At 49.3% G+C, this 15,265-nt stretch overlaps 1 protein-coding gene across 3 annotated transcripts in view; it reads left to right on the forward strand.

Moving 5' to 3' along the window:
- The window catches only part of CPAMD8 (C3 and PZP like alpha-2-macroglobulin domain containing 8), a 100,882-nt gene that overhangs the window by 17,362 nt on the left and 68,255 nt on the right, over window positions 1–15,265 (forward strand). For 2 of the 3 annotated variants that reach the window (XR_009737330.1, XM_061421697.1), the window contains exons 8-13: window positions 203–316; window positions 1,882–1,966; window positions 3,023–3,131; window positions 5,699–5,926; window positions 8,178–8,348; window positions 11,246–11,374. Coding sequence is in view for 2 of the 3 variants with exons in the window: in XM_061421697.1 (XP_061277681.1) it covers window positions 203–316; window positions 1,882–1,966; window positions 3,023–3,131; window positions 5,699–5,926; window positions 8,178–8,348; window positions 11,246–11,374 (836 nt within the window). In the remaining variant the exon portion in view is untranslated. The remainder of the gene's footprint in view (window positions 1–202; window positions 317–1,881; window positions 1,967–3,022; window positions 3,132–5,698; window positions 5,927–8,177; window positions 8,349–11,245; window positions 11,375–15,265) is intronic. The other variant, XM_061421698.1, reaches the window with a different exon arrangement.

Consider the following 15,265-nt stretch of genomic DNA (forward strand, 5'->3'; position numbering starts at 1 on the left):
TCTCCCTGCTTCCCCAACTTAGTCTATGGAGGAGGTGCTGGCTTTGCACAAACCCTTGCCAGCCTCGGGGTGGCCTTGAGCTTCCTTGAGGGGCTGTGCAGGGAGGGAGAGAGGCCAGGTCCCCAGGGCACCTCACCACCAGATGCTGGGCTCTCTGCCCACACAATTGCCCCAGGATGAGGGGGAGTCTCTCTTCACACAGGCATCACCAACATGACCTTCCCCTTGTCTGACCAGCCGGTACTCGGAGAATGGTTTGTTTTTGTCGAAATGCAAGGCCACGTGTTCAACAGGTCCTTTGAAGTTCAGAAGTATGGTAAGTTGGAGAATCTTAGGCTCTTAAGATTTTAGACCTGGGGGAACCACAGTCCCAGTGAAGACACAGATAATAAGGAAGAAGATGGCAGGAGCCTCATTTACTAGGGGCTCAGTCGGGCCAGGCATGAAGTGGAAGGCTGGGTCTTTGTCTTGTCTTTTTTTAATCTATTATTTATTTATCTGTGGCTGTGCTGGGTCTTCGTTGCTACATGCGGGCTCTTCTCTGGTTGAGATGAGCAGGGGCTACTCTCTAGTTGCGGTGCATGGGCTTCTCATTGTGGTGGCTCCGCTTGTTGCCGAACAGGGGCTCTAGGGCACATGGGCTTCAGGAGCTGCAGTACGTGGGCTCAGCAGTTGTGGCTCCCAGGAGCTAGAGCACAGGCTCAGTAGTTGTAGCACGTGAGCTTAGTCGCTCCGCAGCATGTGGGATCCTTCCGCATCAGAGATCGAACCTGTGTCTCCTGCATTGTCAGGCAGATTCTTTACCACTGAGCCACCAGGAAAGCCCCTCTCATGTCCTCCTTATGATTTTTTTTGGCCATGCCACATGGCATGTGGGATCTTTGTTCACCAACCAGGGATTGAAACCTCACCTCCAGCCTTTGAAGCACAGTCTTAACCACTGGACCACCAGAGAAGTCCCTGTCATGACCTTTCAAAATAAATCATGGTAAAATATATGACCTCGTATAAGTAGAATCATAATATTTGTCCTTTTGTGAATGACTTATTTCATGGAGCATAATGCCTCAAGGTTCGTCCATGTTGCAGCATGTGTCAGAATGGCCTTCTTTTTTAAAGTCTGTCATTTCCTTCTCTTCTTTCATCCTCATCCTGAACCTATGAGGTATCTCCATTTTACAGATGGAGTAACTGAGGCTGGGAGAGTCATTAAGGAAACTGCTCAAGGAACAAGAGCTGGGGAGTCTACCTGGGCCAGAGTCCCATACTGTGGCTTCTGTGCTAAAGTTCTCCCTTATGGGGGCAAGGGTTTCTCTTCCTTTCATGAAGAAGGTCTTGAAAGGAAAAGCCATAGAGGAAAGGGTTATAAGTTCCAAGCAACAGAAGCCTGGTACAGACTCAGTGAGGAAAAGAAAAGGGATTTACAGGCTCATGTAACAAGCTCTAAGGACCAGAGTCTTCATGTTTCCTCTGTTCTGCTCCCTGGTGTCCATGTCTCTGTGGGCTGTGCAAGGTGATGAGATGGGTGGGTGTGCCCAGGGCAGCAAGGAAGGGACTGTCCCCAGCCACAAGCACCCTTAGAATGCCCATAACTGGTCTAGAAGCCTGGCTACTTCTGCACCCCTGGGATGGGCTGCGATTGGCTACACTCCATGCAGATGGCCTAAAAGTGATGAGATATGGTCCCCTGAGAAAAACAGCGTGTTGGTCCCTCAAAGATGGAAAATAGGTGTGGCCCACAGAATCCCCAGAGAGCTGCCTGTGCATGTCAGCAGTGAGGCCCTGGAGTTCAGTTTGCTGTGCTCACCTCCAGCACCCTTCTGGAGCCACCCCGGTGGTGGAAGGCACCCTGCCTCCTTCCTCTCTGCTCTCTCCCTTCAGTGCTGCCGAAGTTTGAGCTCCTTATTGACCCACCCGCTTATATCCGGGACCTGGACACATGTGAAACCGTCACTGTGCAAGCCAGGTGAGAAAGAGGCGGCCACTATACTCGAGCCTTTCCAACCGTGGGCCCGCCCCGCCCAGGACACCCCCGCCCCGCCTCCCAGGCATGCTTCTTCCCTAGGACTCACCCCTCCTCCCGGGCACATCCTCTCCTCCTTGGACTTGCACCTCCCCTAGAAGAGTCCCCTCCGCAGGGCAGCCCAGCCCCCAGGACACGCCCCGCCCCTAGGACACGCCCCTCCGCAGGGCACACCCCTTCAGCAATGCCGCATTCCCCCGCAGACGGCGTCCATGGCCCGTGGGCTGACCCCAGAGGGATATTCTTGAGCACTTGTTGTTCAGTCGCTCAGTTGTGTCCGACTCTTTGCGACCCTAATGACCAGGCTGTTGACAGAGCTCGACCTGAGGGTCAACCAGAGGATGTCAAGAGGCGCTATTCCTTTCTGTCCCCTGGGAGGGCTCTACGAGGCCCGTGTTCCCGCCCCAGCTCTGCCAACTGCCGGAGGTTGTGGCTGAGACGTCTCCCTTGCGCTTCTTCCCCGAAAAAAATCCAAGGGCGCGCTGGATACACGCCCATTTTATAGTCCAGAAAATACTGTAAAAATTCTGGGCGTTTTTTATTGTTTTTTCTTTTTCAATTTTGCTCCTGTCTTGCTCCTGTATCCCAGTAAGCAGTTGTCTCCACTGCATCAGGCATGACATACGTACATTTAAGTATTTCACCTACATTCTTGAGAAGATGGTTTATTCTCATTCTCCGTGAGGAAACCGAAGCTCAAAGAAATCAGATCCCTGGTTCAAAGTTGAACTCCTTGGGCACTTAAGCCTAGCCAGGCCTTCCTGTTGCTTACCGTTGCTCGATACTCCATTCTGCCTTACTCCAGTGCCTCACCTCAACAGTTGTCTCACATACCCCGCTTCTTTGGGTCCAGAGTTCCTCTCTGACCCTTGGTCTCTTTTTCTGTCCAACATGAGGCTTGGTGTAGAGGATCTCAGGGCCTTTCTGAGACTGACCCCTCCCCACTATCCTCTGGGCCCCTGCTTGTGAAACTTACTACTCTTTGTCCTTTCGTTCCAGGTATACCTTTGGGAAACCCGTCTCGGGAACTTTAACCATCAACATGACTGTGAATGGTGTGGGGTACTACAGCCAGGAGGTGGGGCGCCCCATCCTTAGGACCACCAAGGTGAGGAGCAGGAACCTCGAGCTGTCACCCAGTAGGTCCCTTCCCACAGCGCCTGCTCTTGGCTTCGGCTCTGTGATCACCCATTTTATTTTAGTTTCCAGAACAGTTTGTATGGTGGGAATTTTCCTGATGATAAAATTCTTACAGGCTGAACATAGAGGCTAGAACATATAAAAAAGAAATAATAAAGTTGGCTTGTCCTCTGATAGACAGACATAGCCAGTATTGCTATTTTGATATCTTTCTTCTTAGGATGTTATTGTAGGTAAAGGAAACGTTTTATTGAGACATAATTCACATAACATGCAATTCAGGTATGGAACGTTTTATTGAGACATAATTCACGTAACATGCAATTCAGGTATGGAACGTTTTATTGAGACATAATTCACGTAACATGCAATTCAGATATCCATATAGAAGATACTATTCATGCCCCTGGAGTGGACGCACAGAGGCTTAACCACTGGACCACCAGGGCAGTCCCACAAGTTATTGCTTCTTCTTGACTTTTGATGGATAATGCTAGGAACATTCATGTATATTTTTGTGTGATGTATCTCTTGGATTTGGAATTCCTGAGTTCTATGGTTTGAATCAAATATGATCACCTGAATAAGGACAAACAAAGGATCTTTATTCATAGCTTGCAGCAAGGGAGTCAGCCACCATCACTTGTGTTTGGCAGAGACTCAAAAGGCAGGTGGAGAAGTGGAAAAGATTTATAGTGAAAAATGGAAAAGGCTTCTGGTGTGCCATGATGGGAGGCTATTGGCATGTGGAAGTCATGGGGTAATAGAAGCAGGCATCCAATGTAATTGATGAGGGGTGCATATTTGACTTTTTCCAATTGTTGCTTGGACTGCAGAGAGATCAAACCAGGCAATCCTAAAGGAAATCAACCCTGAATATTCACTGGAAAAGCTGATGCTGAAGCTGAAGCTCCAATACTTTGGCCACTTGATGTGAAGAGCCGACTCATTAGAAAAGATCATGGTGCTGGGAAAGATTGAAGGCAGGAGGAGAAGGAGACGACAGAGGACGAGATGGTTGGATGACTCACAGATTCAATGGACATGAGTTTGAGCAAACTCTGGGAGATGGTGAAGGACAGGGAAGCCTGGTGTGCTGCAGTCCATGGGGTTGCAAAGAGTCAGACACGACTCAGTGACTGAACAACAGCAATTGTTTCTAAGATGGAAGTGGGGGCAAATATCAGGGAAATAGTCAATTATTAGGTCCTGGCCATTTGGGGCTGATTGTTATAGGGGTTGTTGTTGGGTTGCTATAGAGATAGAGGTCTGACTTCTTACAAGCCTGACTTGTAGATACAGCTGGCTCTTCCACGTCTGTGGGTTCTGCATCCTAGTATTCAACCAGCCTCGCACAGAAACTCTTCGAAGTTGGTTGAATCCATGGGTGTGAAACTTGTGGGTATGGAGAGCTGACTGTAATGGGTTGGCTTCCTACACTGGTGCCTGCAGATCTTGAGTCAGAGTTATTTTTTTCTATACTTGTTCAGTCGCTAAGTCATGTCCAACTCTTTGCAACCCCATAAACTGTAGCACTCCAGGTTTTCTCTGTCCTTCACTGTCTGCCAGAGTTTGCTCAAACTCATGTCCATTGAGTTGGTGATGCTCTCCAACCATCTCATCCTCTGTTGCTCCCTTCTCCTCCTGCCCTCAATCTTTCGCAGGATCAGGGTCTTTTCCAATTAGTCTCCATCTGGATGTTCAGTCTCTGAGTGGTGACTACGTTTAGTTGTTTGAGGAATTCCCAGATTTTTTTTTTCTAAAGTGGCTACATGATTTCACACCCCCTTGCATGTAAAATTTCATAATCTGGTTTTTATTTTTCTTCTTCAACTTAAAATCCCACTGTGCGCGTGCCACAATGCAACATATACAAGCAGTCCTGGAGATTCTGGGGCTGAGTCCTGTCATCCCCACCTCCTCTCTACCTCCACCCGAACCAACTTCCTCGTCCTTTTGCCCCCCGGGATGCGTCCTCTCTCTGTGTCACCGTGGCTTCTCTTCTGTGGAGTGGATACTCTGGCCTCTCACCTCCTCCGTGCCTGGTGCTCGTGCTCTTGTTATCCTAGCCATTCTCCCTAGAAGCTGCCCCGGTAGCTCTTGTCTTAACGTTCTCTTTACTGAGTAATTCACTCCACAGCTGTTTACGGACGTGGATTATTTGCCCCTGGGAGCAGTCCTGAGATGGAGTTAACTGGGTGGGGGGGTGAGGTCTGTACCCTGTGCATGGGAGGGGAACCAGTGCTCCAGCGTGTGGCTGACCAGGTTCAAGTCCCAACCTTGCAGTCTGGCCCGAGGGGTTGTTTCAGCTTCTGCCCAAAGAGCTGACCTCGTTCCTCCTAGAAAACAATGCATATCCAGCCAGGGACTCAGCCTCCATGCAGTGATGCACAGCATAGAATGGATGGGTCATCGAGTGTCCCCCTGGTCCTCCAAGCGGCCAGAGGGGCACCTTCTTGAGCTGTGTGTTTGTGAGTTATCTCTCAGAGCCGCTCAGCTCTGGCTGAGCACGACCTGTGTGTCTCCTACCTCCAGATCCATGGCTCCCAGGACTTCAGCATCTGTGTGAAGGACATGATTCCGGCCGACGTCCCCGAGCACTTCCGGGGCACCATCAGCATCTGGGCCACGGTGACCGCTGTGGACGGGAGCCATCAGGTGGCCTTCGACGACTCCACTCCGGTCCAGAGGCAGCTGGTGGACATCCGGTACTCCAAGGACACGAGGAAGCAGTTTAAGCCGGGGCTGTCCTACGTGGGGAAGGTAAGCCCCAGGCATGGTGCCCAGCAGGCCCTGCCAAGGTCACAGGCTCTGTGCCGCCTCCCACCCTAACTCCTGCCCGAGGACCACTGTGTAACCCCTGCAAGGCCCTGCAGCCGTGATGTGGTTGAAAACCAAGAACTTTTGCTGTCTTGGGATTAAGGGGCTGCTTTGCTGAGCATAGTTAGACATTTCCAAACCTAGAGCGCCAAACCCAATGCTATGTATCCACTTATTAAATCAGTTCCATGATGGTATCGCCTTCTTTAATTGGGTTGACTTTATGTCTAGAGGACTTAACTACTAAGTTCATAAAAGGCAGATCCCCGTCTCTGAGACAGTCTGATTCAGCTCCCTTGTGGGGAGTGGCATTTAGAACAAGCCCCTGCCTCCCTTCCACCTACTACACCATTTTTCTACACAGTAAAATTTGAGATGACTAGAGATTCGAGATGCTGAACTGGGGCATCTGGTTTCAAGTGGAATTTGGGGGGAAGGGAGGGCAAGACCAGTGGAGCCTTGTGTCACCCCAGGGTGACGCTTGCCTCTGCCTGGCACCCACACCCCTCTTCCCTTTTGCATCCCATGGGTCACCCACAGGGTCCTAGAGGCCTGTCTTCGTGTTGTTCTTGCTCCTCTTGCTCTGCTCTGGGACCTCCCTTCCCTCCTCCATGATGAGATCTCAGCCCCCACCCCCAGCTCTCTGTTCCATGCGCAGAGGCATGGCTCATGTGCCCCTGGGTTTGAGGGTCCCAGCTAAGGCACCATACGGAATATGTATGAGTGGACTTGGGGCCGTCCATTCAGTGAAAGGGGAGTGTTTCACCTACACCCAGGAAATCATCCACTCTCTGCATTAGGGGCTTCCCAGGTGGCACTAGTGGTAAAGAACCCACCTGCCAGTGCAGGAGACCTAAGAGACATGAATTCAATCCCTGGGTCGGGAAGATCCCCTGAAGGAGGGCTTGGCAACCCTCTCCAATATTCTCAGCTGGAGGATCCCCATGGTCAGAGGAGCCTGGTGGGCTACAGTCCATAGGGTCGCAAAGAGTCGGACACAACTGAAGCGACTTAGCACTCATTTCATATCTGCATTAAAGAATGGAGCTGGGAATACCCTGGCAGTCCAGTGGTTAAAACTTCGCCTTCAAGTTGGCGGTGCGGATTCAATCCTTGGTTGGGGAGCTAAGATCGCACATGCCTTGTGGCCAAAACCAAAACAGAAAACAAAAACAATACTGTAACAAATTCCATAAAGACTAAAAATGGTCCACATTAAAAAAAAAAAAAAGAATGGAACTGGTCACCCCATCACCAGATACCTGCACAGTTGAGAGGTGCTCCAGGATCTTTCAGGAACCACTGACCATATTTCTTCACAACATCCATGTCTTTTGAACCCCTCTCTCTGACTGCCTTTTCTACCTGCTGGAATGAGTGAGGTCTAAGAGTCACATGGAACTGTTTCCACCACACTGCTTGCGCTGTTCCTTCCTGGCTGGGGCACCAGGTAAATGGCTGGTGATTTGTGCCTTGTGACTTCTTTGCCAAGTCCAAGGTCATAAAAGCTTTCCCCTGTGTTATCTTCTAAGTATTTTGTAGTTCTAACCATTACATTTAGGTCTCTGATTCATTTTGAGTTAATTTTGGCACATGGTGTGAGGTTGGGGTTCAGCTTCATTCTTTTGCATCTGGAGATCCAGTTATCCCAGAACCATTTGGTGAAGGAATTGTTGTTTTCCCATCGAATGGTCTTGGCACCCTTGTCAAAAGTCAATTGACTGTAATCCTTTTCTTTTGCGATGCCATGTGCCATGCGGGATTTTATTTCCCTGGCCAGGGATTGAACACGTGCCCCCTGCAGTGAGAGGGAGGAGCCCTAACCACTGAACCTGCCAGGGGATTCCCCTTCGCCATGTTTTGATCTTTTTCAATAATCAATTGGCTGTAGATGGCTGGACTTATTTCTGCACCGTCAATTCTGATCCATCAGTTTTCATATCTGTCCTCACATGAGTTCCATCAGGTGCAGCGTCTTCACCACTGCACTTTGTAGCAAGTTTTGGAATTGGATGTATGAGTTCTTGATTATTTAACAGGATTGCTTTAGCTGTTTGGGGCCCCTTAGCATCAAATTGTCGATTGCTTCAAGGGAGCTGGCTGGGATTCTGCTGGGGAATTGGGCCGAGTCTGTAGATCAGTTTGGGGGGTGTCACCAGCCTAACCACAGTGACTCCTTGGTGACCCATTCCAGGTGGAGCTGTCGTACCCGGATGGTAGCCCTGCGGAGGGAGTGACCGTCCAGATCAGGGCAGAACTGACGCCGAAGGACAACATCTACACCGTGGAGTCTGTGTCCCAGGGTGGGCTGGTGGAGTTTGAAATCCCCTCCATCCCTATGTCAGCCCAGCATGTGTGGCTGGAGGTGCGTGAGTCACCTAGACCCTTGTCATTCAGCCAGCAGATATGGGTTTGGTCCCTCCTCCAGGCCACGCTCAGGCACTGGGTCAGTCGTCCTGGGTCTGGCACCTGCCCTGAGTGAGTTCAGTCTGATGGGAGAGCTGGCCAGGAGGTCAGATAAACCAAACACCCCAGAGGGAGGCAGGACGCTGAGAAAGTGTCAGGGTGTCTGGCTCCCTGCAAAGGATCTTCCCAGGTGGACTCCTGACCAGGGGGAGGTTCAGCCAGGCTGCTTCCCGGAAGGTGGAACAACATATGCAGAGGCCCAGAGAACTGCAGTCATAGTATAATTAGGTTCTGCAGTGCCCAGCTGGCCGAGCCATTGCAGGAAGATACGGAGGAGGGAGCCGGTGGGGCTTCCCCTTACCTCAAAGGATGTTGCTTAGGGTCCACCCAGAAGGCAGTGTCAGAGTCAGGTGGACTGAATGGTCTGATTTTTATAACCTCTCCCCACTCCAGAGGCCTTCCCAAATGGCGCAGTGGTTTGAATCTGCCTGCCAATGCAGGAGACACAAGGCTTCAATCCCTGGGTCAGGAAAGATCCCCTGGAGGAGGAAATGGCAACTCACTCCAGTATGCTTGCCTGGGAAATCCTGTGGACAGAGGCGTGTGGCTGGCTACAGTCCTTGGGGCTGCAGAATGGGACGTGACTGAACACGCACATGCACACCCCACTCTAGTGTCCATAGTTGGGGGTGGTGTCTGGGTGAGGTCACAGATGTGCAGGTGGGAGGCAATGACGGGGCTGTGGAGGCAGAATTGGCAGGACCTGGTGTCCCCTTGTCAGGGACGGGAGGAGCAGGAGTAACAGAGAGGACATCCCAGCCCTCGTCTCTGTGGCTGACGGTGGGCACGGTGGCCCCACGGACGCTGGGGTGGTGGAGACAGGGGCAGCTGAGAATCAGTGTGTAGGTGGGAGCCGAGGACACTTGGGATCACTGTGTCCCCTGTGGGCAGCATGTCCCTAAAGATTTTTAACAGCCAGAGGTCTCCAGGCCACCAACAGTTTTAACCAGCTGGCTACAAATTTGGGGTTCCAGCTACCCCAGGACCTAACAAGTACAGATTTTTTAATGATTGAAAGACACCCCTTAATTTCCATTAGTCTTTTAAGAATTAGGTGGCAGCAAAACCCAAGTGACTCCAAATACTAGAATTAGCAGAATAATGTTGTCTCTCATAGACATATAACCAAAAATCAGCATTTCCCAAAAATGTCACTTTAATAGAAAGACAGTCTATTTCTGTGACCAAATACTGCCTAAGAAAAGGTCTTTAATTAATTGTTTTCTTAAAAAGAAGGATGAATTTTAAACTTTACTTTTAGTTGACATATATATGTGTGTGTGTCTGTCTCTCCATATAATTGACATGTAACATAGTCATTGCAGGCGTTCAGTGTAATGATGCAATATATGTAGGTACTATGAAATGACACCACAGTGTGTTCAATTGCCGTACAGTTACACTTTTTTTTTTTCTTGTGATGAGAATCTGTAAGATCTATGATCGTGCTAGTGGTAAGGAACCCACCTGCCAATGCAGGAGACACAAGAGATGCAGATTCAGTCCCTGGGTGGGGAAGGTCCCCTGCAGGAGGAAATGGCAACCCACTCCAGTCTTCTTGCCTGGAGAATTCCATGGACAGAGGAGTCTGGCGGGCTACAGTCCATGGGGCCACAAAGAGTCAGACACGCTGAGGGACTGGGCACACCAGGTCTGTTCTCTTAGCAACTTTCTGTATGTGCAAATATATTTTTTATATAGCGAAATGATTCAAATTAGGACCAACCAAAGAGAGAGACACACATGTATAGGACGAGAGCTGGAGGGTCCCAAATTTATGGCTTTGTGTGCTGTCCCTGTGAATCTGGGACACCTCGCCCTCCCCACAACACTTACAGAAAGCACTGCCCATCTGGATGCTCACTCACCTTCAGGGTCCACAGCTTTTATTGGGATTTCATTACATAGGTTTGACTGATTTATCATTGACCCCATGACTGAACTCAGTCTCTAGCCATCTCCCCTCTCTTGAGGTCAACTTGATACCACATCACGTGGTTCAGAGCCCCTACCCTCTAATCCCATGATCGGTCTTTCTGGCTTGGCTGTCCCCATCTTGAATTGCTCCTTAGCACGCATTATCAGTACCCGCCGTGAGTAACACAGACACTCCCATCTCTTGGAGAATCCCAGGGGCTTAGAGGCTATCTCCCAGTAACTGGGATTAAGGCAGGCCAGCTTCTTTATTCTGTGTCACACAGAAGTCTTAGACAAACCCGTGCCCCATACCCTGCTTCTGGCATCTTCCTTGTGTTAACTGCATTCTTCCAGCAGCAAGTGAAGGCAGCAGGTTTGAACTCCCAAAGGAGCAAAAGTAGTTTAACTGCCAGTCCCTGGGGTGTTCAGAGAGGGGTCTGAGGGCTCCAGGCGGAGCTGCATCCAGAGCCCCAGGGATGCAGTCCAGCACAGCTGCCCCCTCTCTTGACCGCCATCTCCCCTGTGCTCACTTCCGAAGCAGGCTGTACCCTCCGAGAAGCCCCTGTGGCTGCCGGCAAGCCCAGGACGTGGGGGTCCTTAATACGTGATGGAACTGCCTCTCAGTGGGCCACCCACCCCTGACTGAGCCAGCCCCCAACACCCTGTGGCCAGTCTTTGACACTTGCTTCCTGTGGAGATGGGAGAGAACGAGCTCGCCACACAGGACCCCATTCTCTGAGAACTGGGGAGGGGCTTCTCCAGAGGGAAATGGGAGCATGAGAGGGTCTTGCTGCAGAACAAGGCAGGTGGAAGCATCCCCAGGACCCTCCTTCCTACACCAAGCCTCCAAACCTTGACCGAATACCCTGTCTTCTTCAGACCAAGGTGACGGCACTCAGCGGAAAGCCCGTGGGGGCCCAGTACCTGCCCAGCTACCTCTCCCTCAGCAGCTGGTACTCCCCCAGCCAGTGCTACCTGCAGCTGCAGCCGCCGTCCCATCCCCTGCAGGTAAGGCTCTCAGGCGCGCCCTTGCCCAGGCAGGAGGGGGCCCAGGAAGCAAGCAGCACGCACCTGCCCCCAGGGGACCTGCGTGCGCTGCTCCTCCCTTCTGTCTGCGCACTGGTAACCACCAGTTTTTTCTCTGTTTGTATGAGTGTGTTTCTGTCTTGTCATGTTCATTCGTTTTCATTTTTAGGGTCCATATATAACATAAGTGACAGGGTTTCCCTGGTGGCTCAGACAGTAGAGAATCTGCCTGCAGTGCCGGAGACCTGGCTTAGATCTCTGGGTCGGGAAGATCCCCCAGAGAAGAAAATGGCAACCCACTCCAGTATTCTTGCCTGGAGAATCCCATGGACTCAGGAGCCTGGTGGGCTACAGTCCGTGGGGTCACAAAGACCTGGACACGACTTAAACGACTTAGCATGCACGCATGCCTGCACGCGTGTTTTATACAGCACACTGTTAACGCTCCTAATTGAGAGCACAGGAGGCTGAGCCCAGCTGCCGTGGTGGTGACAGGCTCGCCAGTACTGTCTCTTGTGGAAGCCACTTGATGATGGGTCTCCCAGACCCTACCAGTCCCATAAACCTCTGACACTCCCTACCCTAGGAGTTCTGCCGAAACCTGAGTCTTCAAGGGGTCCCTGGGATGCAGGGACTGAGGAGTTGGGGCTGCCTGTGCACCAGGGCTGAGTGGCCCTCTGTGGGGGTAATGAGAATGAGAAACTCCACTGAGATCGTGCCCAACTTGGCTGAACACGCTGTTCTGGTTTTAATGCTGTTCAATCAGCGGTGCAGCGTGGGGAGGCTGGCGTTGGCTGCCTTCCCGTGTGGACGGGAAGGAGTCCTGTGTCCCAGCTGCCGGGACCCGTATTCCCAGTAGGCAAGAACTTGGCAGGGCAGCTCAGACTTCCCCCTGGGAGGGACACCTCTGTCTTGCCTGAGTCAGATCAGCAGGCGCCCACTCTCCCTGTCCCAGACTCTCATTGAGGGGCCCTGAGTGTGAATTTGAGGCAAGAGTGGCTGTGCTTGGTCCAGTCCAGGCTCTGTGTCGGGGTCCTCTTCCTTTCCTCCAGCACCAAGGGATGTGCAGCGAGGAGCTGCTCTGCAAATGGGGGCTGTCACCCCAGTTTTTCAGGGTGACTCTGATGCCATAGGGTTAGTTCATGAGAAGAAGAAAAAAGTTTGTGCTCTTGTTTTTTTGCAACATCTCAAACCGGAGCAGACTTTTGTTTGGGTGTCATTATAAGGAAGATGTTTATAAATTTAGAGAGAAATAGAAAAAAATAGTATAATAACCATGTTCCTTCCACCTAGATTTATGAATTGATATTTTGCTCCATCCATCTACCCACCCATCCATTCACCCACCTGTCCATCCAACCATCTACTCAGCCATCTATCCATCCATCCACCCATCCACCCATCCTCTCATCTTCTCACCCATCCATCCATTCATCCTCCCCTTCCCACCCACCCATCCATCCATCCACCCATCCATCTTCTACATACCCATCCATCTACCCATCCATTCACTCACCCATTCATCCATTTCTCTCCACTTTTTTTTGGCTGCAGCATTTGAAAGTAAGTTACAGATATCTTGATACTTCCCTCTTAAATTCTCCAGTCTTAAAAATAAAGACATTCTTCAACCTGATTTTCAGTCATCCTATCTAAGAAAGTTGTATTAATCATGTTATTTAATTCACCAGCAATCATCAGATTTTCAAAGGTGTCCTCAAGATATAGAGTGTCTATAGTGTGGATTCACACCCATGCTTGTCTGCATAGTCATGTGCACCCGTGTGTGAGTGTGCTTGTGTGTATTCACCTGTGTGTGTGTGTGTGTGTGCACGGATTTTATTCAGGATCCATTTATATGTTGCATTTGCTCTTCTGTGTCTGTAATCACTCCTGAGCTGGGACCTTTTCATCACTGTGACTTTTGTGAAGAATCCAAGCCTGTGGTCTTGTAGATGATCCCACATTCTGAATGAGATTCAGGCTGAAGCACTGTTTTGGTAATGTTACTATGGACATGCTACTTTTATCACCTTCTGTCAGGGGCAGAGTTTTGGGCAGCCCCACCCTTGCTGAAGCTGATCTTATCCTCGGTCCCAGTCTAGTTCCTACCAGCTCTTCTGCAGGCGAGGCTAATAAATAATCTGGGTGACACGGAGGCCCTGCCACAGTATTCTGACCCTCAGCAACCTTTCGCCCAATGCTTTTTTCATCTTTTTTTGGAGTGGGGTGTGTGTTATGGCATGCAGGATCTTAGTTCCCCTTCCAGGGATCAAATCCACGCCTCCTGCAGTGGAAGCGCACAGTCTTAACCATTGGACTGCCAAGGAAGTCCCGCGTTTAGCATCTCTGATGATTCCTGCTGTAATCAGTTATCACTTTGGGGCTTCAGGATAAAGATTCTGATTTATGCATTTATTACGATTCTTGCATCCCTTTTGCACTTACCAGGTGGTGCTCCTCTGTGAAGAACTTTCTCCACCAATATTTTAGTTGTGTGATTGTTTTTAGAGTGCCTGTCATCTTATATACTTCTAAAAAAGTATCCACTATGTTATAATCGGTTACCATCATACTTCCTTTTTTTTTCTTTTTAAATTTTGAAATAATTTTAGAGTTACAGAACAGTTGCCCATACAGTGCAGAGAGTCCCTCTATCTCCTCCCTCTAGCTTCCCTTACTGTTTTAAATTTTTTAAGTGTTGTTTGCTTTTTGTTTTTGTGAGAGTCATTTATATATTTTGGACATTCCACCCTCATCAGATATATGACACGAAAGCATTTTCTCCAATCTGTGGGTTGTCTTTTCACTTTCCTGATAGTGTCCTTTGATGCAACAAAGATTTTAAACTTCTGGTGAAATCCAAGTTATTTGTTATTTTTCTTTTGGTGTTTTGCTTTTGGTGCCTGTCTCAAAGACATCATTACCAAAGCCAAGGTCGTGAGAGTTTACCCCTATGCTTTCTTCTAAGAGTTTTATAGTTTTAGCTCTTACATTTAAGTCTTTGAATCATTTGAGTTAATTTTTTTATATGGTGTGAGGGTAGGGTTCAACTTCATTCTTTTGCATTTGGAGATCTAGTTGTTCCAGAATCATCTGCGGGAAAGACTATTCTTTCCTCATCGAATGATCTTGGCACCCTTGTTGAGAATCAGTTTGCCATAGATGATTATTTCTGGACTCTCAGTTCTATCGTATTGATCTGTATGTCTGTCGTTTTGCCAGGACCACAGTGTCTTGAAGATGATTTTTGAAATTGGCAAGTGTGAGTTTTACAGCTTTGTTCTTTTTCTAAGATTGTTTTGGTTAATGCTGGATCCTTTGCGTTTCCATATGAATTTTAGAATCGGCCTTTGCATTTTGGCAAAAAAGGCCACTCACACTTCCTTCTAATGTCATCATCTCATGTACAAACCATGGTACAATTGTGAAAACTAAGAAATGAGCGCTGGAGATGACTGTTAACTAAACTCTGGACTTCATTTTGATTTCCCTAGTTTTTCCAGGGATTCCTTTATTTTGGTCCAGGATCCCATGCAGAATCATGCATTGTACTTCTCTCCTCCAGTCTGATGGTTTCTCAGTTTTTCCTTGTCTTTCATGACCCTGACATTCTTGAAAGGTACACTTTTCTTTCTGCTGTTCCAATTCCCCAAATTTGGCTGTGGGAGCACCTTTGGGCCAGCTCCTTAAACAAGTAAGTTCTTGTCTTCAGTGGGAGGTAGAATGACATTTATTAACCACTCACAGTGAACAGGTTCAGTGTTGAGAATAATATACTCATTATTACATTTATCATCTCATTGGATCCTCAGGACCTTCTCTCCAGGAGATTTAACCTTATGTTACAGATGGGGAAACTGAGGACCAGAG

This window comes from Bos javanicus, chromosome 7 (assembly GCF_032452875.1).
Source record: "Bos javanicus breed banteng chromosome 7, ARS-OSU_banteng_1.0, whole genome shotgun sequence".
Classification (NCBI taxonomy): Eukaryota; Metazoa; Chordata; class Mammalia; order Artiodactyla; family Bovidae; genus Bos; species Bos javanicus.